This window comes from Nyctibius grandis, chromosome 22, assembly GCF_013368605.1.
Source record: "Nyctibius grandis isolate bNycGra1 chromosome 22, bNycGra1.pri, whole genome shotgun sequence".
NCBI classification, from domain to species: domain Eukaryota; kingdom Metazoa; phylum Chordata; class Aves; order Nyctibiiformes; family Nyctibiidae; genus Nyctibius; species Nyctibius grandis.
Genome location: NC_090679.1, coordinates 203,148 through 228,578, shown reverse-complemented (window position 1 = coordinate 228,578; position 25,431 = coordinate 203,148). Strand labels below are relative to the sequence as shown.

The window sequence follows — 25,431 nt, the reverse complement described above, 5'->3', positions numbered from 1 at the left end:
ATAGAAATTAAGTTAAAAGGGCTTATCAGAATAAAGTTTTAAACCCTGCAAGATGTTGAACTCTGCAAGATGCTGAAGAGCCTTGTCCTCCTTCAGTAGCTAGGTGGCTTCTGTCTCACCTGGAGTAATGACTTGGAAGTACATGTTATCTTCATTTCAGTTCTAGGAAAATCTTAGACTCTGCTGAATTTTAGATCTGAAACTTCCCAAAATCTAACATAACCTAGTTAAAGTCAGACTGTTTGCTTCTTGAAAGTTTTTTAACAGACATTTCAGAAAGGCTTTTATGGACTCTGGGAGAATGTCGAATGCTTTCAAAATTAGAAGTCCATTTAAAATTAAATGCCTGGAAAACTCTTTCAAATGTTAATTTAAAAAAATTTAATAAATACAGAATTGTCAGAACTTTATTTTCTGCAGTTATTCTTCTTGGCAAAGTTTTTGACTTGCTGACGTTTCTTTTGAAGGACGTAAGTTTAAGCTCATTATAAGATCCTACTTGCCTCGTTCGGTTCCTCTGTCATGTAGTAGATATCAGTCAGTACTCCTCCTGCTCTTGGAATATGGGGGGGTTGTCAGCTATTATCCTAGCATTTTCCAGCCCAGTCCTCATGGGATGTTGAGAACCTCTCCATGGGTTCTTGAGGACCCATGGGTCATGACTTTTGAGAACCTCTTATGGGTCATGACTTTTGAAGTGTGATAAAGGAATTCCTTGCCAGTATATTTCCTCAATTATGTACTTACTGCCAGGTCTCTTCGTTTTCTTCTATAAATAAACTGCCATCTTATTTTTTTTTTCTGCTGTAAAAGCAATATCTGAGGAACTACTATCAAACATCTCCTTTGTAGAGGAAGATTAAGCTGCTGTCATGGAAATAACCAGCCTTAGCTGCAAATAGATGTCACTTTATCTGGATAAATCATTTAACCTCTATGACAAATATGAAGATGATGTAAAAATGGAGACACTTAGGTATTGCCCAGAGGTTGTCCTGTATGTTGGTATCCTTCAAATGTTGCATAGTAGTACCTATCTTCACCAGCCAAGTCAATTCCCTATCAATAAAATGGGGATAATAAGATTTTCTGTGTCTCTATGGTTCCTACCCTTTGGAACTTATATCACCTTGTCTGATGCATTTGTACTTTGCTACAAATCTGAGGCATCTTGAGTACTCCAGTTATATAGACAGTATAGTGGGCCTGAATGTATCTCAGTAGTCAAAGTTTCTTAAGAGTAATACATCTTTGAACAATGTGTAAGTGAAGACACAAAGACTGCTATTTAACTTGATTATTTAAGGCTTGCAGAGCCCCTCTGGGCTCTGCCAAAATAAAAGTACTGAAGCATTCACTGGCAGTCAATAAATGTCAAACACAATCCTCACTATGAAATTGTGAGACTCAACTTCTTCAGATCAACAAAATGCAAGAGAAAAAAAATCTGCTTTACATAATAAACAATGAAAAGTCCAAAGGCAAGTACTTGGCATTGTACAATTTGTTGTTGTTGGCTTTTTTCTTAATGAATGTCAAGTTTCCAAGGGTCGAAGTGCCAGCCACATGAAAACTATTCATGAAAACTGGTAGCCTCAGGTAATAGTAAATTGAAGAACCTTGCACTGCTGAGAAGACACAGTGGGTTTTGGGTAAGGGCTAGCACAGCATCTGCTGTGAGCACCTGCATGTCAGAACTATTGCCAAGAAAAGAATTTTAAAGCAAGAAGGCCCTTAACATAATAGTATCCTACAAAATATAAAGAGTTTAATTGGAAAGTAACTGTGCCAAACAAAAGATAATCATTTATAAATGTCAAATTTATATGTGAACAGTTTTTAAAGGCAAATTATCTATGCGGTGATCACAAAATTTACTTACTCTCAATCAACCTTACATGAATTGGTGAAAAAGCAGGTTGCAGGTGGTATTTTAAGTGCATTTGTACAGTGGTAATTGATTGTGCCTGCAAATCAGCATGTTTGAACTTTGTCTCAGTATTCTGAGCAGTTCTGCAATTAGGCAGCTCTGCAGCTACAGAATGTATTTCAGCCTGCCTGTTTGTGAGTGTTCTCTGCTTGACAAGTTTCGATGTTGTGCTGAAATCCAAGAAGCTCTTATCAATTAACATGTGCATTTCAGTGTGTCTCTGAGCTAGAGATGAGGATGATGGGTTTTTCATGGCGTTTGATAAAGTTAATTAAAATGGAGCCTGCAGATCCCAGAAGAATAACTAAATATCATTTCTTGTCTTTTCTGGAGTAAAAGTAACACAGGTATGATCCAGAGCCTGACTCCTAGGGCTTATCCTCTGGTTTTGCTCCTTCCAACATTTTTGTCTGTAGTCTTCATGGTCCGTGGTATTTTGTGGAGCTTCCTTATGTACAATTTATGCAGTTCATCAGAAATGGTGACTCCTATGTCCAGTTACAGCTTCCAAAAATTCAATGGCAAAGTTTATTCAGTGGGAAGGAGCTTGACCAGGTCTTAGACAATTGAAAAGCAAATTCCTAGCTTATTGTCAGCAATCATATCTCTTGCTACTCTTACTACACATAAATACAGAGAGATAAAGATTTACCTATCAACAGCTACACTTGGAAAATTAGAGACTGAGTTGTGTATTGATCCCTGGGTTACACTGCTTGCCGCTAGCCTCCAACTACACTTTGCACTGCTGATCACCATTCTCATTCAGCCAGTTTTCAGTCCACCTCACTGCCTGCTTATCCAGCCCATACATCAACAGCTTGTCTGTGAGAATCTTACAGGGGACAGTGTCAAAGGCCTTAATGAAGTCCAGGTAGAAAATATCCACTGCTCATGGACATGTCCATATCTAAAGTATCTAATACAATTGGAAAAAGAGCAGTTACCTGTTCTGTCACACCTCCTGTGAAAAAAGAAACGGATTTTCACGCTGCCTGTCTAGCCCTCTGGAGAGACAGCCTTCAGCCCAAATAGAGGATACCATCTAATTTTAGAACCTAGAAGGTGTCATTGGCCACCCTATGGGTTTCTTTGGGTACCTCAACAGGAGACCATGCCAGTATACTTTATTAATTTGCTTCCTTGTGGCTGCTGCAACTTCTCAGAGGGAAAAATAACATAACGTATTATAAAACAACAGAGCTATGGTTGACGGAAAGACTTAACGAAACTTTAGAAGAGTAGGAAAAATATAAAATGATAAGCAAATTTGGAATGAAATAGAGAATTAACCTTTACTCTATCTACCTTTAAGTGTTCTTATGAATGAAGATCGTGAGAGCACATTTCCTTCTACATTTAGTAATTCCAATAAATAGTGCCTTGCTATTAGAAGCATTTCATAGAGATTTCAATTGTCCTATTGTCATGAGGTTTTAGTGCCATCAAGTAGAATAAATGCTATCAAATTAATGAGGAAACCTCAAAAACTGAATGGCACTAGCTATTTTATAATAGCAGCATTTTCACTAACAAAATTGCTAACATTGAAAAGGTGGTAAATTTAACTGATCGTCATCATTAGTGCTGTTTTATTTCATTTTCTTTTTTGTTAGTTTGTTTTTATATCTGTTCAGGCTGGTCAATGAACAGACTTGTTTGTCTGATTCTTTTTTTATCTCCTGAAGTTCTATAAGACTGGAAATTCAAGTCAGCCCTGTTTTCACTGAATGTGAAAAAGAAAATTAAAAAAACTTCTCTGATAAATACAGATTTTTGTATTATTTTGTTTTTAAAACCTGTCTCTGAGGCCACAATTGACCTGACAATTTTCTGATTTTCCAGAGGAAAATTTTGGGTTTAGAATGTTTCTGCTGAAATGGAATATCCGCTAGTGCATTGTCATTTTGGCATGAATGTGTTCTTCATCAGAATTGTCCAATTAAGCTATTTGGGATTGCATAATGTTCAATATCCACAATATTGCACTGCAGCAGACAGTTGTGAAAGGATTTCTAAAGAATGACAGCTTTAACTTTTCAGCCTCTGAGACCTTTAAGAGACCTGAGAAGGTAACTAAAAAAACAAGCTTATCCTCAGTATGTTTGTTTGCCAGAGAAAGGACTGCATCTATACTTAAAACTTTTCCCCATATATGAAACAAAAAATCATGAAAACACTGAGCCAGAGGAACCAGAGCCTTCTGTGGCAGAGAAAGCACAAAACCTTGTTCCATCTTCAGATTTCAATTGAGCTCTGTGCTGCAAAATGAGCAGTAGATTTATTTGCAATTATTAGGATGATTTAAGAACTGCTATTCCCTTTAGCAAGCAGGAGTTACAATGCAACATACTCAGCTCAGCACAACACAGACATATGAAGGTGGTTGGTTGACTTCTGTTGCACATTTAGGGAAGTTAGGAAAAGTGTGCCAGATTGAATGAGGAGAAGGGTAATAGCTGAGATGAACTAGAAAGCAGCTAAATCACTTTGGCAGCTCCTTAAGGAAGGCATCCAAAAGTGTTGGCTCACAGGAAGGTGTCTTTTAAATTTGGAAGCTCTTGTTAAATATGGCCCTGAATTAAATCCAAACCAGACTCTACTAACATGAAATTTCCTTTAAATGTAATACTCCCATAGCCCTACATCAGATTAAATTGTAGGTAAGTGACATTGTTAAGTAGTTTGGCTTGCAAATTTAGGTTTGAATAGAAAGAGTGTGGTAGTAAAATTACAGTAACGTTTCAGGAACAAATGAAGTATGTATGCATTTATTTATTGTAAAAAAACTGAGGAAGAAGAGTTTGAGACAGCTTCTCTTTCTGGGTGAAAAGTAGAATGACTCTGGAAACAAAAAGTGATACTGCTGTAACTAAGCCATAAGCACAATATATTCCCAGCTCCCACATTGAAATCACACAGAAATGGGAGATCCCAAGTCCACTTCCATATGGAATGTCCTTTAATTCTGTAGTCAGCAGTTTCAAAGATGGGGGATACAGTATAGATTATTCTTGATTTCTAGTAGATCTCAAAAGAAATAAAATTCTGAAATCATCTTCTATTCCAAGATGCATTTCCTTTTAATTATCTAGTTATGCAGCTTTTAGAAATGTGTCTTTATTCCCTAGATGTTAAGTACAAAAGGCATTTACCTTACATAATTCTAGGTGTAAATTCAAACAGAGGCAAGAAACAGCTATCAAGTTGATAGTTCTTCCTTGAGGACAAGTGTAAATGGGAATAATCCTCATTAAGTAATTTCTCTTCCAGGAAAAGGATGTGGCTCCTGATAGCAGGCTGCTGAGGCGAGTGAGAGAAGCTGCACTCCAGACTGAAAATCTTTCTCCTTTTATACATATGAAGACTTCCACATCCCTTACTGACTTTTTTCTTGCCCTTGCCATCTGCAATACAGTCCTGGTCTCTACAGCTACTGAGCCAAGACAAAGGGTATTCTAACTTTATGAGGAAAATTTATTATGCTTCCATTTAACAACATAGAGCAGTGTTCAGCGAAACCTGAAATGGTGAAAAATAATTTGTTTGGGAGTTCTCCTCTAGTTCTTTTACCTTTTGTGTAATATCTACTGTTTCCCTGCCTGTGTACATCCCTTCCTAACATGGCTTTTTATGTCTGATGAATAGCTATGGCTACCACAGTATCTGCACTTTTTCTTTTAGATTTTATATTAAATGTACTGTAAGAAGTATGTTGAATATACTGTGTTTTCTCTGATCTCCCAGGTCATTGACAGAACTACGAGGGGCTTGATTCCACCTCTGCTTCAGAGGTAGATACAGATCACCATCAAATTTGGATGCCAACTCACCTATAACTCCTCTGCTGAATTCCCCCACTACAGTTAAATAGAAAAAAAAATGTTGCTTTTCTCATTATCTTCATTTAGATACAGAAAAATATATTGAGGTTTTGAAAAGTATCTTGTAGTTCACTCTTATTTATTTTTAAACATGGGGTTTCTCGTATTTCTAGGTCACAGTCCCACCACCAATAAAGCCTTCAGGAATCACCCTGGAGAAGATTCATCAGATGTTTCAACGGCTAAAATTAGCAAGCCTTAGTCAGTCTTTTTCATCATCTCAGTCTAGTTCAGAGCTAGGTGCTAGCTTCAGTGCAAAGAACACTGAGGAACGTCTTGCTGCGTTGGATTGCTGTGACAATGACGATGACTGCTGTGCCAGCGGTGGAGGCGATGAGCTTCAGGGCAAGGGCAGCACAGATATTGGTAGTGCTTCCCTGGATGAGGTTTTTAAATCCGTGACTAACAGTTCTTTGCCAACAGACTTTTGTTATGAGGCTGAGAGCCCGGATGAGGCAGCGCTTGTCTATGCTGCCCAGGCATACAGTTTTACTTTAGTGTCCCGAACTCCTGAACAGGTGACCGTACGGTTGCCACAAGGTACACTCCTGACTTTTGATATTCTCTACACTTTGGGATTTGACTCAGTAAGGAAAAGGATGTCTGTAGTGGTGAGACACCCTCTAACCAAGGAGATTGTTGTCTACACAAAAGGAGCTGACTCTGTTATAATGGACTTGCTGGAAGACTCTGCCAAAGGTAATTAGCCAATGAGCTATTTCTGTTGTGTCTCCTATAAAGAAGCACAAGAAGTTTGCAGTACTGTTTTCTGCGTGAAATATTATATCTAGGCATTAGAAGTATAAAAAAAGAATAAGCTGTCTCTAGTGCTATCCTTGCAGATCAGAACTGAGTTATTCATTTAACCCGAGTAGTGCTTAGAATATGGAATGTGCTAATTAATATTCACTGACAGCGCTAACCCATGTGGATTGTGTACTCTGCAACAATACTGTCATAAGGGCCTGACCATTGTATTTCAGCTTGTCAGCAAGAGTGTTATAACACTAACAAACAAACAAAAACAACCGAGTAATGTTATCTTAAAGGAAACAAGGATCTTTAGCAAGTTTCATCTTATGCACAGACAACACTTTTGAGCTTTGAAAGGAACTGCTGTTATACTGGAATCCAGTATTCGCTAATGCCCATTCTTTTTCATCTTAGGCCATTAGGTCTGAAATGATCTGTGCTTAAAATATGGAATCTTTTCCTTGTATTTCACAGCTGACATTAATGCAGAGAAGAGAAAGAAAAGAATAAAAGAAAAAACACAGAAACATCTGGACTATTATGCCCGTGATGGCCTACGAACTCTGTGCATAGCTAAGAAGGTAGGAGGGCATTAGACTACTATTGTTTACAGCTTTGCTCTGTACATGTCAGTAGATTTATAAGAAAAATGTAATGGTTATAATTCTTTCTGCTTCAGAGAACAAGACAGATACAGCCCATTTTTTGTCCCTCTATTTGATTGTTTTGCACTCTTTTTTTCCTCTTTTTCCTCAGCATGAGCAGATGATGGATTTTTGGTCAGCTTCAAAACATTCATTTCTGTTTGTCTTAATGGTAACTCTAGATGACCTTCTCTACAGTGATTCCAAGCAAGAATTAAAAAGTCTGCAGAGAAGCCAAACTTTTTCTGTTTTGCTTGGCATTCAGCTTTCAAAAATCTTGTCCTCAGCCTGGGTTAGTACACCTTAGGCTAATACTTTAATACAGAAGTTGTCTGTGTGCAACAAATAGATTCTGTTCTGGCTCTGGAGAAATGTAGAGTAACCTTCAGAAACCGTGTGTTCCAGTTCAGAGACCCAACCAAGGGCTGTGTGATCAAGAGTTTCTCTAGGTCATGTTTTTAAGTCTCAGCTGTAGGCCATTTATACAAACAGGAAGGCAGGTCTATTTTTCTCATTGCTACTAGTTCTTGTAGTCTTCTTTTGGAAAAGTTTTTGTTATTTTAAAGGCGACACAGTACTTTATCAGCCTGGATAGTAGTTAAGTCTCTGTGATCCAGAATGTTGGCATTCTTCTCTTATTTAAATTTAAAATGAGTTCTGTTTAAATCATGTTATGCAGGTCTTGAATGAAGATGACTTTCAAAAATGGGCCAATTTTCGTCGGGAGGCAGAAGCTGCAATTGACAACAGAGATGAGCTGTTAATGGAGACAGCGCAGCATCTGGAGACCAAACTCACCTTGCTGGGTAGCTAAAAATAAGAATCGTCATTGCGTGAAGTATCACTTGCCTCTCCTGTGATATTCTTGGCAATCAGACAGACAACAGCTTATACTAATTTATATCAAAAAATCTTCCTCTGAGGTTTGGAAATCTCAGGACTAGGGGATACAGTCCAATGACAGTGTCTAAACAAGTTCTCGTGCATCTTGAGCAGCATTAACTTTGAAAAAGTATACTGAAACCATCATGTGCTGGGAACAAAGAACATTTACATCAGCTGTTACTGTGGCTCATCTGACAGTGAAGTTCCTATAATTCAGTCATGTGCCTGTGTCCTTAGATAAACCTATAAAAAAATATAAATTAACTTCAGTTTTGAGCACAAATTCCAAGGGAATTTTGGTAATTACACTGTATTATAAAAAACAGTAACTTAAACTGCTGTCCACACATAGGCATTTTTGCTAGTGAATTCCTGCTGTTGTTGCACTGTCATGTTTTCTTTCTGCACTTTGTAAAGCGATATTTCCTGTTAAAGCTTACATTCATTGGCACTTGCGCATCATCCATCACCGTCATATCTAACAACACTGTTCTGTTAAATTATGGAGCACTTCAGTGCTTTCTTTTCTCTTTTGTTTCCAAACATTTTGTTCTGTAAGACTTTGATTTTCAGAGTTGTCTCAGTCTCATCTTTCTGTGAATACAATCTGTGCCCATACTTCATTATCCTGAATTTTTGTGATTGCAAGCTATTAGCATTATGGCTTCTCATAATCTCTGCAGTGATTTAAAAAATTAGAGTAATAACAGTAAATGCCATAAGCAGAACCACGTAAGAGGTAATGTAGATCGTGTCAGAATCTGTTACCTTTGCCAAGTCTTAAGGCTCTGTGTGCTTTCATGCTTTATTTCACAAGAAGTGTTCTTTTAGCTTAAATGAATATCTATCTTTAATGTATCACAGTTACAGCATCTTCAAACTGACCTCTAGTGGAAGAGATAAGGAGTATTGTAACATTCAGATGGTGATTTACCATCAGGAGTGGTGTTGGCATTTGCTTCTAAGTTTGCACATTTTTAAAAAGAATACTTACTGTACTGTTTCTTCTCCTTTTGATGGGTGAAGCATCTAACTTGACAAGAGGGATAGCATTCATTTTAATAGTCAGCATTCATCTTTTCTGGTTGCTTTGATGAGACTTAATGTAGTACTTCAAAAATGCATATGGTGTAATTCCAGGACATTGTCTTTTTGGATTCTTGAGAAGAAATGAAATGCATTGTTCTAGGAACGAGTAAAATGAAGAGCCAGAATTTGATTGCTGACACATTCAGAGCTTAATCCAAATGCAGATCTTGTGCCTGTGTGTTTATGTGCTGGACACTACCTTGGCTCAGCTCTTGATAAGTTCAGGATCACGAGTACAAGTCAAAGACCTTTTCTTAAAAAAAAAAATAGCAACATGATTTCCAAATGAAAAAAAAAACTAGTTCACTACTTCTTTTTCTGCTTGCCCAGGAGCAACAGGGATTGAAGATCGGCTGCAAGATGGAGTGCCTGACACTATTGCGGCTCTTCGAGAAGCTGGGATACAAATCTGGGTGTTGACAGGAGACAAACAGGAAACAGCAGTTAACATCGCATATTCCTGCAAACTCCTGAAGCAAAGAGACACAGTCTTCACCATTAACACTGAGATTAAGGTGAGCATAGAGAGATGCAGAGAATTTGCTATCTTCCCCTTTCTTTGTGTCTTGCAGATTGGTACTGTTTTGCTTTCGGCTGCGTTCAACACGAGAACACAGCCAACCAAAAAGCCACATAGAAGCATTAGGCTAGAAATTCTTTAGAGACCGCATGTAACAGGATGAAATGGAATGCGAGACAGTTATGTAGAGTTTTATTCATTTAAAGTACAATGATTTTTCCAAATGAAAATATTCTTTTAAAAAAAATTACCTGAATAGTGAGCTTTAGAAAGAAAGTAATATGCAATTTAAGTACCTGATTTCTTAATAATAATGACATCTGTCCTTTCACCTTGCAATGGAAATTTCAGTTACAATGATATTTTAATTCCAGGTGATATCTGTGGGAAGACATTTGGAAAGTACTGTATGAGTCAGTGTGGAAAGTATACAGGTGTAGATTTAATTCATTTCAGAACTTGCTAGTCACATGTTCCCTGATAGGATTAGGCTTAATCAGAAATTTATTAGTGAACAACTTAATCCAGTATCTGTTTGTGTAAGCAGCATTTCACTTTCTTGGAAATCCAGATATAGTTCTTGTGGGCCAGTTAAAAACACAGTCACTTCTTGACATTCCATGGTGGTGCACACAGTTACTGATGTGCACAGATATTCCCTGAATTTTCATGGGCAATAAGAAGATCAGGCAGTAGGCAAAGCAAACATACTCCAAAATGAGGATAATCACTTCAAGGGCGTGTCTGTCAGCTCCTGTGACTCACTAAAATACAGCGAACAATCTGTGGTGCAATCTACGGCTATTCCTGAAACAGTCTGAACAGAAGAGAGAAAATAGAGTCCTAACTTTCAAAGAGGATAAATGCCATTAAGGATGGTGAAAGTAAAAGGCTTTAGAAAAGCAACCTTGGCTTTTGCAGATTGTGAAGCAACATAAGCAGGGTACCAGGAAAACGCTGCCTTGCTTTTGGAAAGCAGGATGGCCACTGCCATGCACAGCCCAGCATCTCACCCCTCCAAGTACCCTGCTGGGACAGATGGCTTTTGAGATGGGTTTAGGGAGAGCGAGTTCAGGCATTGTGGCTAAACCAGACCAGTTTGCTTAGGAGAATTCAGCCCTGACCATATCTAAAGCCCAAAAACAGGATCCAAAATGCCAACTGTACTGCCCTCTGTTTTGTTGCTAGTGACCTCTTACTTCCCACGTAGCCTTGGATGCCCCTGAGGTGCCCCAGGCAGCAGCCGCTGCCCTTTTCCCTGTGTGCTGCTCTGTCGTTTTTGTGCAGTGTACACTTGTGGCCCACACTCAGCAGTAACAGAAGTTACCGTGAGATAAGCCCTTCCGTGGGTAGACAGAAGGCTGAGGAGGGAAGGCAGGGTTTCTCTCTGCAACTAGGCAAGTCACTTGACTCAATTGCCTGAGTATTTCTCCCCACAGAAGGGGGGTTACCGGTACAAGCTTGCCTTTCCCTATAAAGCTATTGTGAGGATTAATTAGTTATAGTTAAAATACTGACTGTTTTTCTTGTGATAGGCAATTGTACAGAGCAGTTAGATGGCCTACTTTCTAACTGCTTTTGTCTGCAGTTAGTAGCTCTCCAAACAAGAATAAAATCCTATGCAAATGTCTCTCTCTTTTAATGTCACGGAAATAGGGAAACATGCAAAGATGATATGGAATTTGGCACGGAATACATTCCTTGCTTCAATGTGTAATTTCATTTGATACGCATATCTGCTTTAACGGAAGGCAGAATGAATAAATTTAGGATGGAAATTAGAAGATGGTTTCTGTCAGAGAAGTGATGCTGCAGGCGGGACCACTCTGGCTCCAGGAAACACAGGAGCGTGCACTTACCCATAGCACCCTGTATGGCCCTCGATCCAGGCTCAGACGCAAGCTGTGCACACACGGGCACTTGTGTCAATATGTGTGGTTCAGTGGGCACTGGAGTTGCTCCACAATAAGATTTAGCTCCTCCCTTTCAAAATGAAGCCGAGGATGCCGGTTCTGAAATGTCTCTCAATGGCAGCAGCAGGGGAAAACAACACATACAAAGTGCTTCTGCTTTCACAACAACCCATCAATTTTGCTAGTTAACCCTTGAACTGGCTTCAGTGGGAAGAGACTATCTTCTCACCCCTGAACCCAGCAGCTTATTCAAACACTGGAAATTAAATATCTTCCAGGAAGAAGCAACACAAGTAGGTAGTTTGGGGGATTTATTTAAAGAGGCAAGCCAAGACAAACCAGGAATTTCCGCTACAATCTTTGGTTGGTTCACAGAAAGATGATGCTGATTCGGTATTTTTTAGAAGTTTTCAGTGTGCAGACTACATGCAGCTTTTTATTAGATGTCAGAGGTACATCTGATTCCAGAACCTCCCACTTAAGTGTAATTTAAATCTTGCAAACATCCTACACACATACCTTATGCAACATAAAATGAAAATAACATTTAAGAACTGAATCATCACTCAATAAAGCTGACAGAAAAGGTAAAAAAGGGAGTGATTAGCTCCTCAGGTATTCAGTGCCGTGCCACAGAAGGAGGACTTTTAGTACTAACAGGCAGCAAAATAACTTTTCGATCATTCTGGGTTTTCTCTGATAGTGGTGTGCCGATTTACATCCATATGGGAGAGGCAAAAGTCTGTTTGTGTTTGATACTAAGTCAGTTCCGGTTGTTTGCATCTGAAAGGGGACTTCAGTCCAAAATGAGGCAAATTTGCTAAGGGGGAAAGACTTAGTTGGTGTTTGAGACACAGTGCTGGGCAATATGAAGCTTTATTTCTGCCCCTAACTGAGACACACACCTGATTTGTGACCTAGAAAAGACCAAACTGTCAAAGTTACTAGGTAGTTTTGAAAATCTAAACCCTCTTGTTTCTGTACTGCAGTTTATTTCTGAGGGAAGCAAATGCTGCAATATATCACATCATTTATATCAGAACCAGATTTTTAAAATCTCCTTTAGAAAAAAAATATTTTCTTTTAATTTCTGTACTCTCAGTACTGCAAATACAGATATGTCCTCTTGATGTGAAGATTACTTTTTTTCTTTCAGAATAATTTCTTACTACAATTAACTAGTTGATAAGATGCGCAGTGAAGGATATGATGATGTCATTAAAATAATCTCCAATCTGATGAATCAGTGCATTTCTCAGTCAGTTTTCACTAATATTTATCTGATAGGCATAAACCCACTGGCATGGTTATACAAACATACACTTTGTAAGGTGCTGTGCTGTAAAGGAAGATGGAGAGGATTACTTCTAGAACCACTTCTGTTTTCTCACAGGAAACTTGTGAATCTCTCTTGAATTTAACCTTGGAAGAGGTGAGGAAGAATTATGAGGTTGAAAAACCACGGAGAAAATTTTTTGGCATTATCCCAACATCTTTCTCAGCCTCTGAGGCCCTCAGTCCCGAGTTTGGACTGGTGATTGATGGACGGACACTGAACGTCGTCTTCCAGGGGGGCCTGGAGGAGAAGTTCCTGGCGCTGACAAAGCACTGCCGCTCAGTGCTGTGCTGCCGTTCCACCCCTATTCAGAAGAGCATGGTGGTCAAGCTCGTCCGGAGGCAGCTTAAAGTGATGACCCTGTCGATAGGTACCTCCATCCTGAATCTCACAGGAGAAAGGGGGAAGCAGGTTCTTTCTTTATGAGTTATGGAAATGTGTGGAATATATTGTATGAGCTATTTCTTGTGCCTCAGATAGATACAGTGGGAAAATAGCATTGAATAGTCTTTCCTAATTAATAACCATACAAAAGTCCTCCTTCAGCTTTCAGTGAGCAAATCTGGCCCCTATTTAAAGTGTGCTGGGAGATTCTGAATTTAAAGTTGAAGGCACTTTAAATTCAGAATCTCCCAGCAGTCCCTTTTATGCACACCATACAAACACACGTACACATTCCCTCCAGAATGCCCTCGCTTTGGGTTTGGAAAGCGGTTGATAGTAGTTACTGTTTTGTCTTTTCATAAAGCCCTTTTCCTGTCAGATTTTCCCAACCGGTGAAAACAGTGTTATCCCCAGAGTGGTATTAAGCACTGTGTCATTTGCTTTTTACCTCCATATAATGTAAAATGCTTTGTGTTTCCTGCTCCACTTTTGGTAAGTCAAGCCACTAAAATTCTTGCAGAATTGATTTTTATGACTTTAAAACCAAAAAATACACCTCTGTGGACCAAAAAAAAAGGAAGAATCTGATATATTCTAAAATACCTTGCTTTGCCTTAGAGTTCAAAATATAACCTTTCAGCCTTCTGCTTCATTTATTTTGCTTTACCAGCTAACTTAATTCACAATCTCCACGTTGCAGCCAACAACCATGGCTGTTCTTTCCAAGGAAATTTGATTGTGTATTTAATGTATTGCTGCAAGTTAAAATCAGCAGAATACCTCCTGAAATTGGCTTGTTACATTGCCAGCTGAAATTAAATTTATCATATAATTTGGAGAATTCAGTGAAGTAGGGTGCTGCAAAGCATGTTGCTGAGCATATGGAGTTCACCAAGCAGAAACATACAAAACAATGCAGATGTAGATGGTGTCAGAGTGTCCACGCCACCACCCAGCCAGTCCCAGTGTTGGACTTAGCCCTGGTGGATCCAGGTCTTCTGGGAAGGGGGATGTTCCAACCAAGATCAGAGCCTAGAGGTCATGGTTGCTTGATGCTGAGTATCAGTTACTATATTTAAGGTGCATGGTAGTACAGAATAGCCTTTGACAGCATAGCTGGGTCTTTTTTTTCTTGTTCTGAAACAGGCATTTTGTATTAAGGACCCTTTCTTGCACCTTTATTGTTCCCTTCTGTCTTTCCATCCTAGGTGATGGTGCAAATGATGTAAGTATGATTCAAGCAGCTGATGTCGGAATTGGAATATCTGGCCAAGAAGGCATGCAGGTATCCCTTCAATTTATTTTCTTTCCTCTTTTGTGGCATGGTCTCTTGCTGCTTAATAAGTTTCATAGCAGCCCTATACTCTTGAGTGTCATCTTAAAGATGCAAATTGGCATTGTTAATGTCATAAATTAATACGCAGTTCGTAATTCTGAGTCCAGCCAAAGAAGAGTGTCTTGAGCCAAGAATTAGCATGCAGGGACAAACGTGTTTTTGCTCGTGACTGGAAAATTAGCAGGTGCCTGTCCAGTGTTAGGTTAGCATCTGGTTTCTGAATTACCTCTGCTATAGCATTTCCAGGTTTTGTTGATTCTCTTTCAGTGTTTTCTGCCCCAAATTCTTTCCCATATATCCAACTTCCTCATTCTCCTAAGATGGAGAGTTCTACAAAAATAGAAATTTCCAACTGTTTTATCAAGGGTTTGTTTTTTTTTCCTACATTAGTAGGAAATCATTTCAATGTCCATGTTCAAATTTCATCATATTGGGTGAAAAAAGATATATTGTAAATTAACATGTATTCTTTTTACCAAAGGCTGTGATGGCTAGTGACTTTGCAATATCCCGATTTAAGCATCTCAAAAAACTGCTTCTTGTCCACGGACATTGGTGTTACGCTCGCCTGGCAAAGATGGTGATTTACTTTTTCTACAAAAATGTGGTAAGATTATTAAAATTCTGGAAGTTTTCTTCCTAGCAAGGGTTAAGTCCAGGGCTGGGGGTTTTGTTTTGGTTTTGGTTTTTGTGGGTTATACTCTCTTACTTTTTATGAACCTACAGTTCCTGTTTCTTCACTTTGCAAGTTTACGGTATGCTACCTCCTTCTCAGTAATGTGCTGCATAAAGCATTGAGGAAAATACAGGTTCTAAATATATTTTGAAATAGTATTATTCCAGAAGGAAAAAAGACTCAAGGCTTAGTAACTTTTATATGGTAGTTCAAGAAACTTTATTAATAATGTCCATGAGCCTCAAAATAAAATTTACATAAGGAAGAGCAGATTATGAGTGCTAGAATATAGAAAATTACTCTGCACTAAGAATTGGTTGCCTGTGAAACCTCTGAATTTCTACATTTAATTTGTTAGGAACCACTTGTATGTAATGATGCAGTCATATCTGTCATTTTTATTAAAAATTTAATGTATATGGAAATGAGCTGTGCATTGAACAATAGTGTAGTCAAAAACCCTGATTGTAGTACAGTTTCTACAAGACTGTGCAAACAGGTCCATTTGACATGAAATACACTCTGAGCATGAAAGACTCTTTACTTAGAATTCAAAGTATCTGTACTATTTTTTTAAATAATTTTGAATAAGGATTACTTCTTATGTTAAATTGGTAGTGGAAATTGAAACTTTTTTTTTTTATTGGGCATCCTTTTAGAGTTCAAAGGATATTTATTTGCAATGCGAAATAGCTCTCCAGTCTGGGATGCTGCTGTTCTATTATCTCCCCAGTACCATTAGGGAGCAGGAGGCCTTTGATTCTGCATGGCCAACCAGTTTGTAGAACTATTTGAAAATCTAGTGCTCAGAGCTGTGAAGAGTTTACTTAATTATTCTCTGATATTTTCTTAAAGAAAAGTAATGGCTTTTAAAAAGCTGTACCACAGTGGATTGATGTGAAGTAGTCCCTTAAGATATACTGCTTTATGGAATAAATCGCAGAGCTGTCTACTGATGGTACCTTTAACGAAAATAATGTATTCTTGGGAGACTCTGTTAATAACTAATGTACTATGTAAACCTCGTAGGTGGAATATGAGAGACATAGACCATCTATGTATTGCAAACTAAAGGGTCCAGATCAACTGTAATAGTAGGGAACAGTGTGGGGAAGGAAGAGAATGTAAAGGAGAGGCCACAAGAAAGGTGCATCTTCATGACTCCTACAACCCAAAGAGAAATTAAATCACATCAGCATGAAAGATGTGTCTTTTGTGCATGTGAGGAGCCACAGTTCAGCTTGTAACAGGACCGTATGTTTGTATCTACTTCTCCACAGAGCTATGTCAGCCTGCTCTTCTGGTACCAGTTCTTCTGTGGGTTCTCAGGCAGCACAATGATAGATTACTGGCAGATGATTTTTTTCAATCTCTTCTTCACCTCAATGCCCCCTCTTCTCTTTGGACTCCTGGATAGAGATGTTTCTGCAGAAACACTTCTAGGGTTGCCTGAGTTGTACAAGAATGGGCAAAATTCAGAGGTATGTCTTGACTGCTGAAATAACTGCTTGATAAGCCAAAGGACCACAGGTTTTTTGGTTTTGTGAGGAGGGAGGGAGGAAAGAGAAGAGTTTCAGACTTACTTGGAACAAAATGATCCATTTATGGTTTCTGGTTTACTGATGTCCACTAAAAGAAGTTATAATTGTAGCTGTTGGAAGAACTGGTAAGGAACATATGATTGAAGTTGCTTCCTAGAAGTGAGGCTGGTTGTTTGGTCATAGATGGAAGATGTAAATGGGAAGGTTTATTCTGCCATCAAATACATGGAGCAATCCCATTTGGTACCAGCATGCTGCACTGTAATAAGTAAAGTGGTGTGCTAGTGAATCAGCTCTGTTTGGTGTTTCTGATCTGAAGAAGAGACGGTGGAGCAAATATGTGTGTGTGTATGTACACGCGTACACACTATACATACAGAAAATTTCTTGGTGAAGGCATAGGGAGAAATAAATAGAATAGGATGAGTAATGTAACGAATGAGGGTGAAATAGCTTAGCCGATCCCTGGTTAAACTTGGCTCAGATTTGGTGCTTTGAACAGTCTCAACCTACTGAAAAAGAAAAGCTTGTTAAAAAGATTACAGCAAAAAGCGATGAGAAAACTCACACCCTTACATCAATAAACAACTCACTTTGAGCAACCTGGTCTAGTGCAAAGGTGTCCCTGCCCGTGGCAGGGGGTTGGAACTAGATGATCTTTAAGGTCCCTTCCAACCTAAACCATTCTGTGATTCTGTGATCTTTGTTCTACTCTCAGGTTCAGAAATACACTTGTTAATACATAAAGGATTTTGTCACAGTTTGGTGTCTAGGCTGTTCCAGGCAGGAACTGTTCCATTTATTTACTTCTTTTACTCTGTATAGTCAGTATTGGTAACCCTCAGAAAATATGCATTAAATGTTATATTTTTACTTCAGTTTTTCCTGTCAGGTTTAGAGAATCAGAACCAGTCTGATCTGGTTGTGAGAAGCGCACATATATAGACATATATAGCTGGTTTTACATATACATACAGTACAGTAGCACCTATTCCCAAATTGCCTTAACATTTTTAAAAGGAAATTATGAAAATGTTAATAAGCAAAACTTGATGCGGCCTTAGTTTTAAATCACAAAATTGCAGGGTACTTAGGAATTCTTCTCTCTCTCTTCCTTATTCTTCTAATACCTACTTTCGTTATCCTGGACTGTGATTTTTAGCACTGATGAACACTGGTAGGTCACATCGTGTTTAGCGATGTTTTGAAAAACCTAGGCAAGGGAGTGCCGAATTTGAGGATTCTCTGTAGGACTTTCTATCTGTTTTCTTAGGAGCTCTTGGACCTCACATATATATGAAATATATGTTCTTTACCATTTTGAAGAGGTCATTGTTGTTGCTTTGGCATCCTGTCTGCATTAAAACAACAGGAGCCCAGCCTTCTATCACTCCAGTAATGCGTCCCACTCCACGGGAGCTGTGGCCCCACGGGTTGCTAGATAGGTTTAAATATGACAAGTAGTCAAATTAAAATGGCACAAAATAGATGTTTCGATGGAAGGAACCTCAACAGAAAGGATTTTTTACCGATTCTATAGCTCTAGGAAAAGCTTTTTTTTTGAAAAAGAATTTGAGGAATAGAGTCCTTTGGGGAGGGATGGGCCATATATGACATTCAGCTTTTAAGACCCCTAGTTGATTGGCTTATCTTCTTAAGGTCTGTCTTTAGTTAACACAGAGAAAAGGCCTGCTCAGTGATAAGCCTTTGGTCTAATTCAGCTGCTCAGGAGGCATTTACTCGTGAAGGAGACCAGTTAGCTATAATCAATAGTCTGAATGGAAGAAAAACAGACAGGAATTATGTCTGCAGGACAGACTAGAGATGTTGCCCCATCATGATGACTGTTATCTATAAACTCCTGCAGATATACAAGCTGTCAACTTTTATTATTACAATGTTGGATGCCTTCTATCAGAGCCTCATTTGCTTCTTTGTCCCTTATTTGGTAAGTACCTGGGTCATTAATATTCTCATTCTCCTATCCTCCTTAAAAAATAGAAAAAATCACTTTGGAATAGTCAGGGTTCATCACAGTCTATCTGCCTGTTTTCTAGACGTACAAGGACTCTGACATAGACGTGTTTTCCTTTGGAAACCCCATCAATACCATCTCCCTCCTGACCATTCTCTTGCACCAGGCTCTAGAAATGAAGACGTGGGTATGTGTTTGGCCTGTCCTATTCACATGACTATTTTTCTTTTCTGAACATAGCATACTGTGTAGACATTGCCTTTCAGAGTCATTTAGCTGAATTCTGGGTCACAAAAAGTAAGTAACAGATGCACTGAGATTTCACAATGTGCCAGAATTGATTAGCCTCAGGATAATACCTTCATGTGCACAGCAACAGAATTTGCTTCTACTGTGCCTTTGGACAGGACAGTACACAATTTGTACATCGTTATATGAGGACATGTTTCTTAAAGAACTGTACTCACTGTCACTGTTGTTTTTTAAGTTAATTTCCAGGTATTTCTCCTACTGCACTTTTCAGTAGCATGGACCTAATGGATAAGTTCTTTCTAATCCTTCTTTGTATCCTCCTGTCTTACACCCAGAGTCAGAATCTCACAAGCATCGCTGTCATTTCATGCAATTCTCCTTACAGACCCTGTTCCACTTGGTAACGATGATTGGCAGCGTGGTGTTTTACCTCGTCTTCTCTCTGATCTACAACGCTGTCTGCGTGGTCTGCAACCCTCCCACCAACCCCTACTGGGTTATGGAGAAACAGCTTTCAGACCCCACCTTCTACTTACTGTGTCTTATTACCCCGGTCATTGCACTCTTGCCAAGGTTTGAACGATGCACTGTTTTCCTCTCAATTTTGATTTGTGGATTTGTAGGCATTTAAGTGAAATAACAATAATGATGTATATAGACATCAGATATGTCAGGCACATGTGTTGCACAGGGATAGGTGATCAGTGTGAAAGTCATGCCTGAGTTCAACTTTCCAGTTCATGAACCATTAGTTTATTCAGTTATATAACCCTAGATAAGTCACTGTCTATTTATATATCTGCTGCTTTTGTTTTCCCATCAGGAAAACCTTTCTTTCTGGCGTGCTTCAAAGTTTACCACTACAAATCTGCTACATAAAGGTTCACTATTATAAATGCAATGTTTCTGAGCTGATCAAGACTAGAAACCAAGTCTTTGAAACAATCCTATATGCTTTGAGAGTTACAAAATGTATTCTGTTTCTTTAGTACATTACAGTGCATTACTAAGCCAAATTTAAGAACATGTGTCTATATCAAATAATTTCCTGCATCTAGAATCCTAGCTTTACCCTGTGCAACAGATCAGGTATGTTAAAGATAGCTTTAACTGAGGCTGAGTACTATTTGGAGAGGGATAATTATTTTGATATGTTGCTGAGAAAAACCGATTTGAAACACATAAAGATTCTGTTCCCATATATGTATGTGTTAACCTTACTACTTTTGATCCTTAATACCTTAATCATTCTTTAAGCATATATGCTTTGTCTGACTTGCACCACTTACTTAAAATTTTTATTTCTGCTTGGACAATGAAAAAAATTGGTTGGTTTGACTATCTTGCTGGTCTCTTCATCCTAGCTGTCATGAAGTAGTGCTGCACACTGGTATTTCAAGAATCAGGAAAACATATTTAGTATCTGATTTTGTAAGTGCTTTAAGGCACTAGAATCTAAGCCCTAACTTTGTTTAAAAAGGAACCTTTAAGACTAGATAATATTTGTCTTCAAATTATTATTTACCCGTTTGAGTTGAGATGCTCTTGTGATTTCATGTTACATTATATAACTTCAGGTCAGGATAAACACACAGTTCAGTGAGGTCTCATGTCTTCTAGGCAAGGTATCCTTTTCCAATCTGTTTTGCTCCTCTGTGAATTTTGTTTTCCTATCAGCCCTATTCACAGTGTCATTTTTAAACCTGAGTTTTCTACTGAGAGCTACATCAAACACGTGGTTAGACAACTCGTATCTCCATCTTGGGAATTCAGCAAGGTTAAGATTGTTGCTGCCTTGCAGGATACTGAGCTTAAAGATTTGTATCTTGAGATCTTCAAAGTTGGAGAACTGCTGTTCCTTCATGTAGGTACCCCAGATTATTTTCTGCAGAGTCCTCAGTTCACAGAATATCCAGCTCCCTGTTTCTGCTATGACTTAGCTGTGTCAGCATATCACAGCAGTGGTGAAACCACCCTTTGCTAAAATGCACTTAATTTTAAGTTTCAGTTGGTTCATCTCACCACACTGCCTGCTCCTTATTTCCTTCAGAAACCAGTTGGAACCTTGAGGTTCTGGTTTCTTTCTAAGAGGTTTTGTTAAAATCCTTGCTCTCCTTGATTCTTCCTTTTGCTACTGCCTTCTGTGCTAGCTGACATTTCTGAGACACTGCAGGCACTCTGCAGGGGCTTGCCTGTGCCCTGCCTGCATGCATGCTCTTCCTGCAGCACTGTCTGGCAGTACTTTGCAGTGCATCTTCTGTGCCTCTCCATCTCAAAATTGCCTCTGAGCTTTGTTTTGAGACGCAAACTGCACAGCATTAGGTACTAAAACCCTCAAGTCCGAGAAGAAAGGGATCTGAATTTCATGTTCATTCATTGGCAAGGGAAGGCTCTGTGTCTCTTGGAGGATTTCAACATGCCAGCCAGATATGTTCCTCCAGCTGTGGAAGGCAGACTGCGATCTTCCAGGAAGCCCTGCAGAGGCCCCATAGGTAACTGAGTCTTGCACCCTGCAGGGCTGTGGAAAGGGCAGGAGCAAGTGAAAGCAGTTCATGGGATGGAAGACACAGTTCTCCTTCCCTTCTCTGTCCTCCCATCTGGTCCACCTGCAACTTGCACAGAAGACAGAGAGGACAACTTGAGGGCAATGACAGAGGACAATAAGATCCACAACAGATCTCTGCAGGTGGACCTGGGCTCTCTGGAGTTATGCTGTTAGCTGCCCAACCATAACCAGCAACTGCACAGTTCCCAGACCTGAGGTTGGGGTTGATCAGTCTGAGCACAGGCACATCAAATGTGTGATTACCCACTCCTATTTGTGCAGACAGGCCTGAGAAATCCACCACCTTAAAAGCCATTTCTGTACTTAGTCTAGCTTGTTAGGCTTTTTAATCTTGTTATACTTATTTATGCATATATTTAGCAGCTGGATGTGAAGACGGCAGCTTTATTAATGTAATTTCAAAGAGTCCCCATGTTTGTTTGAAAATGTGTATTGAGGCCATGCACAGGAAGGTCAAATCCTATTAGAAAGACGCTTTGAAAGAGACTTTGGTTTTCAGGCAAAACTGACGTGACACGGAGAGAGGATGTGTGCTCTCTCACTGCACATAATATATAGTTTATATAGGTTCTCTGTTCTGCAAAGGGCAAGTTGGACACTTTTATTTTTACTGCTACCTGAACAAATCCACAAGCTGAGTTTTTTGAATGTCTGGTTTTATGTTATCTACCAAATCAAGGTCCCTTCTTTAGCCTATTTTAGCAGGCTATATGTAAATTATATTATAAATATAATCTCAGTCCCCTCAAATACTGCATCTCTTGGTGACCTTCTGTCTACCTTTCTTGCACTGCTCAGCAATTAAATATTTCTATTATCATTTATTTCATATTTATACACATGTAGTTGACTCTATACAGGTCAAGATAAGCGTATAGTTACATGTTGCATTACGATTCAGGAATCAACTTTCATGTAGCAGGTATTAGGTGTCTACCAGATGCCTGTAGAGCAATGCAAAATTAGCAACTGGATTTGTGTTATGTGATGCAGATTATGGAAGGAACCCACTGGTAAGACAATCCATTCTCCTCCTCTTTCATCAGGTTCTTTATTTTTGTTCTACGGGGAACCTTTGGAGCATCTCTGATTCTTAAAGCACAGCAACTAGATAAGCTTCCTAGAGGGCAACAGGATCTTGAAATCCAGAAATTGAAATCAAGAAAGCAAACTACTTCTGGTGCACCTGTATTATCACCTGCATCTAATGATGACCTTGAGCAAAACATCAGCCACTTATGTGTCTCACCATTTTTACATCCGGCGGCAGCAGCTGTGTCTCATGGGGACACAGAAGGTCAGGGACTTTCTGCCTCTGAAATGAACCCTCTCAGGAAACAGACACCTGAAGAAGGCTACTATTTCTTCAATAGGTGGGCAGAGGAAGAATCTGCTGCTACAGACTCTTCAGCAGGACCTTTCACTGGCCATTACCCCCTTGTACCTAGCAGGGTAACAACTGGACAGGACAGTGGCAAACTTACTAAAGATAATGCTCACAATTTTAACCATGGAAGCCACCGGCGATCTGTGAGTGCAGTGACACTCTGAAGAAACATTCAGAAATGGGATCCACAGCCCATGTGGAGAAAGGATACCATAGGGAAAATAAAAAGTCTATTTATACTTAACCATGATGCTCCCTACAAAAGGAGAGAGAGGCGTGTGGAGTTCCAAATCTGTTGGAGTAGTGCAATAATATCTCTAATATGTAACTTTTCCTAAGTTCATATATAGTTTGGGTTTGTCATCACATGACTTCTTGATCTTCCTGGTTTTGTCTCATTAGAGGAATGTTACATGAGCATCACACTGTTGCTGAGAAATGTACAATTTATTTCTTTCATCAAGGAATATTTTTATTTTACAGTAATAAGGAAAAATTGTACTAGTGATGTTTCAATGTTATTATGCTATTAAGGTAAGAGAAAGAGAATCCATTTTATATTAAGGCATGTCTTAGAGCAACACATCCCACTCTAGCTTTTACTATCAAAGTCTTAAAAGGACACTAGTAACTTAAAAATTACAGTGCTGCCGGAAAAAATGTTACCTCCTGGTACTAAAGGTATTTGCAGAATAACAGCATCGGAAAGAGACTAGAGAAGGTTTTGGTTTTTAATATATGGACTTCATACACATAACAATATCAGACCTATAGTCTGTTTTCCCTGAACAGTAAGTTCAGTGTTTTTACGCAGGCAGTGATTTGACCTGATACTGTTAAGAAAGGGACAAATGAGTTTATGAAGTAGAAGAATGCAACTACTGAACTACAAGAACTGACAGGGTAACTCAGGGATAAGCGGACTCTACTTCTTTGTACCTACAGAAGTACACAGATATAACAAGTCAAATTCAAGGATTTACATTCTACAATTCTAAAGTTGTCCCTGCTTTTTCATCTAGAAATTCGGTTTCTTCCTTACATTCCCTATATTATTATATAGTGTTGCTGCATTCAATCAAGTATAAATCATGCTTCTCCCCACAGTCGGTTACATTTAGTAGTTGATGGAGATCTCAATAATGGAGATTTTGATAAGCAATATATGAAGGTCACTGATCACATTGCAATAAGTACATGGAGTAGAATGACCAAAATATGCATAATACATTCATCTTTTTCAGTATCTCAGGGCAACAAGATGCAGAAAAAAAAAAAACCATAAAATGTCACCATCATCACTACCTATTGCAATGCAATGAAAGGCGACTTTGGTGTTTCTTATAGAAATGTTGACTAGTAAGACCATTTCCCAAGTTTTTCTTCACAATGTGGAGTGAAATCTTAACTATGTTTTGAATTCAAGCCATCTGTACTTTTGTGAATCTACCACTGGTTCTGATTTAAGTAGGGTTTTAGACTTTTTTATACATGTTATATTAATTTAGCTATTTGCTACCTATCACAATGTGTGAAGTCTGTTTAATAACGTATTTAGCAAATACTAATTTAACTTCTGTGTGTTATAATACTTACTGTAACTAGAGTCTTCAAGATGTTACTTTAAAGCAACTCAGGCAAAATTGAGTAGCATATCTGCCACTGGGATTTCTGGTAGCCGGAGCAGGAGCAAACATGGAACTGTAATTGTTAAACTATTAATTGTCAGCTGTAAAACAATTCAGAAAGAGATTTTTTGCATGATGTACACAATGAAGGGAATTAGGCATTGCTGAGATTATTGTTAATGGAGTGTGAGATTGCTCAAATGTTTGCTCACTAGCTGGGAATGGACCTTGGACGACAAGAGTTAAGATCAAGTCTTAACAATTCACAGACATGTTTTTACATTAAATGGTCCATTTCCTTTGAACTTAAAGAAGATGCTAATTTCTTATACATTTTATTACAAAATGTGAAGTGTTTTTATAGCAATAAATGTAACGTGGTCATGACTCGGTGTGTTGTTGAGAGGAAAAAAAAAACAGAGGCAGAGGAGAGGTTTTCCTATTGTCATCCATGAGTAGCAAACTCCTGTTTTCAGAGGCCACTCCTCTATCTAGTAGACCACGTTATAGGAATGCTTATCATACAAACTAGGTAACAAATTTATCTGAATGTGCAAGGGGACTGAGCATATATGGAAAAGGGCCAGACAGGTTATGTTTAAGCAAATCTGGAAGACCTGTAGAGGTTCCTGATTTCGAAGCCAAGAATTAATTCCATGTTTTCTCATCACAGGTTCTGCAAAAACATTCTACCACTCATTTTGCCCTGACAGCTGAGCTTAGGTTCAGAAA

At 38.7% G+C, this 25,431-nt stretch overlaps 1 protein-coding gene across 1 annotated transcript in view; it reads left to right on the top strand.

Moving 5' to 3' along the window:
- The window catches only part of ATP10B (ATPase phospholipid transporting 10B (putative)), a 52,935-nt gene extending 29,700 nt beyond the window's left edge, over window positions 1–23,235 (top strand). Inside the window, exons 9-21 of the mRNA XM_068417114.1 lie at window positions 5,204–5,383; window positions 5,928–6,513; window positions 7,042–7,148; window positions 7,891–8,017; window positions 9,516–9,700; window positions 13,012–13,324; window positions 14,547–14,623; window positions 15,156–15,281; window positions 16,631–16,831; window positions 18,759–18,839; window positions 18,949–19,053; window positions 19,504–19,691; window positions 22,731–23,235. Of these exons, the coding sequence (XP_068273215.1) occupies window positions 5,204–5,383; window positions 5,928–6,513; window positions 7,042–7,148; window positions 7,891–8,017; window positions 9,516–9,700; window positions 13,012–13,324; window positions 14,547–14,623; window positions 15,156–15,281; window positions 16,631–16,831; window positions 18,759–18,839; window positions 18,949–19,053; window positions 19,504–19,691; window positions 22,731–23,235 (2,781 nt within the window). The remainder of the gene's footprint in view (window positions 1–5,203; window positions 5,384–5,927; window positions 6,514–7,041; window positions 7,149–7,890; window positions 8,018–9,515; window positions 9,701–13,011; window positions 13,325–14,546; window positions 14,624–15,155; window positions 15,282–16,630; window positions 16,832–18,758; window positions 18,840–18,948; window positions 19,054–19,503; window positions 19,692–22,730) is intronic.
- The last annotated feature ends 2,196 nt before the right edge of the window (window positions 23,236–25,431 follow it).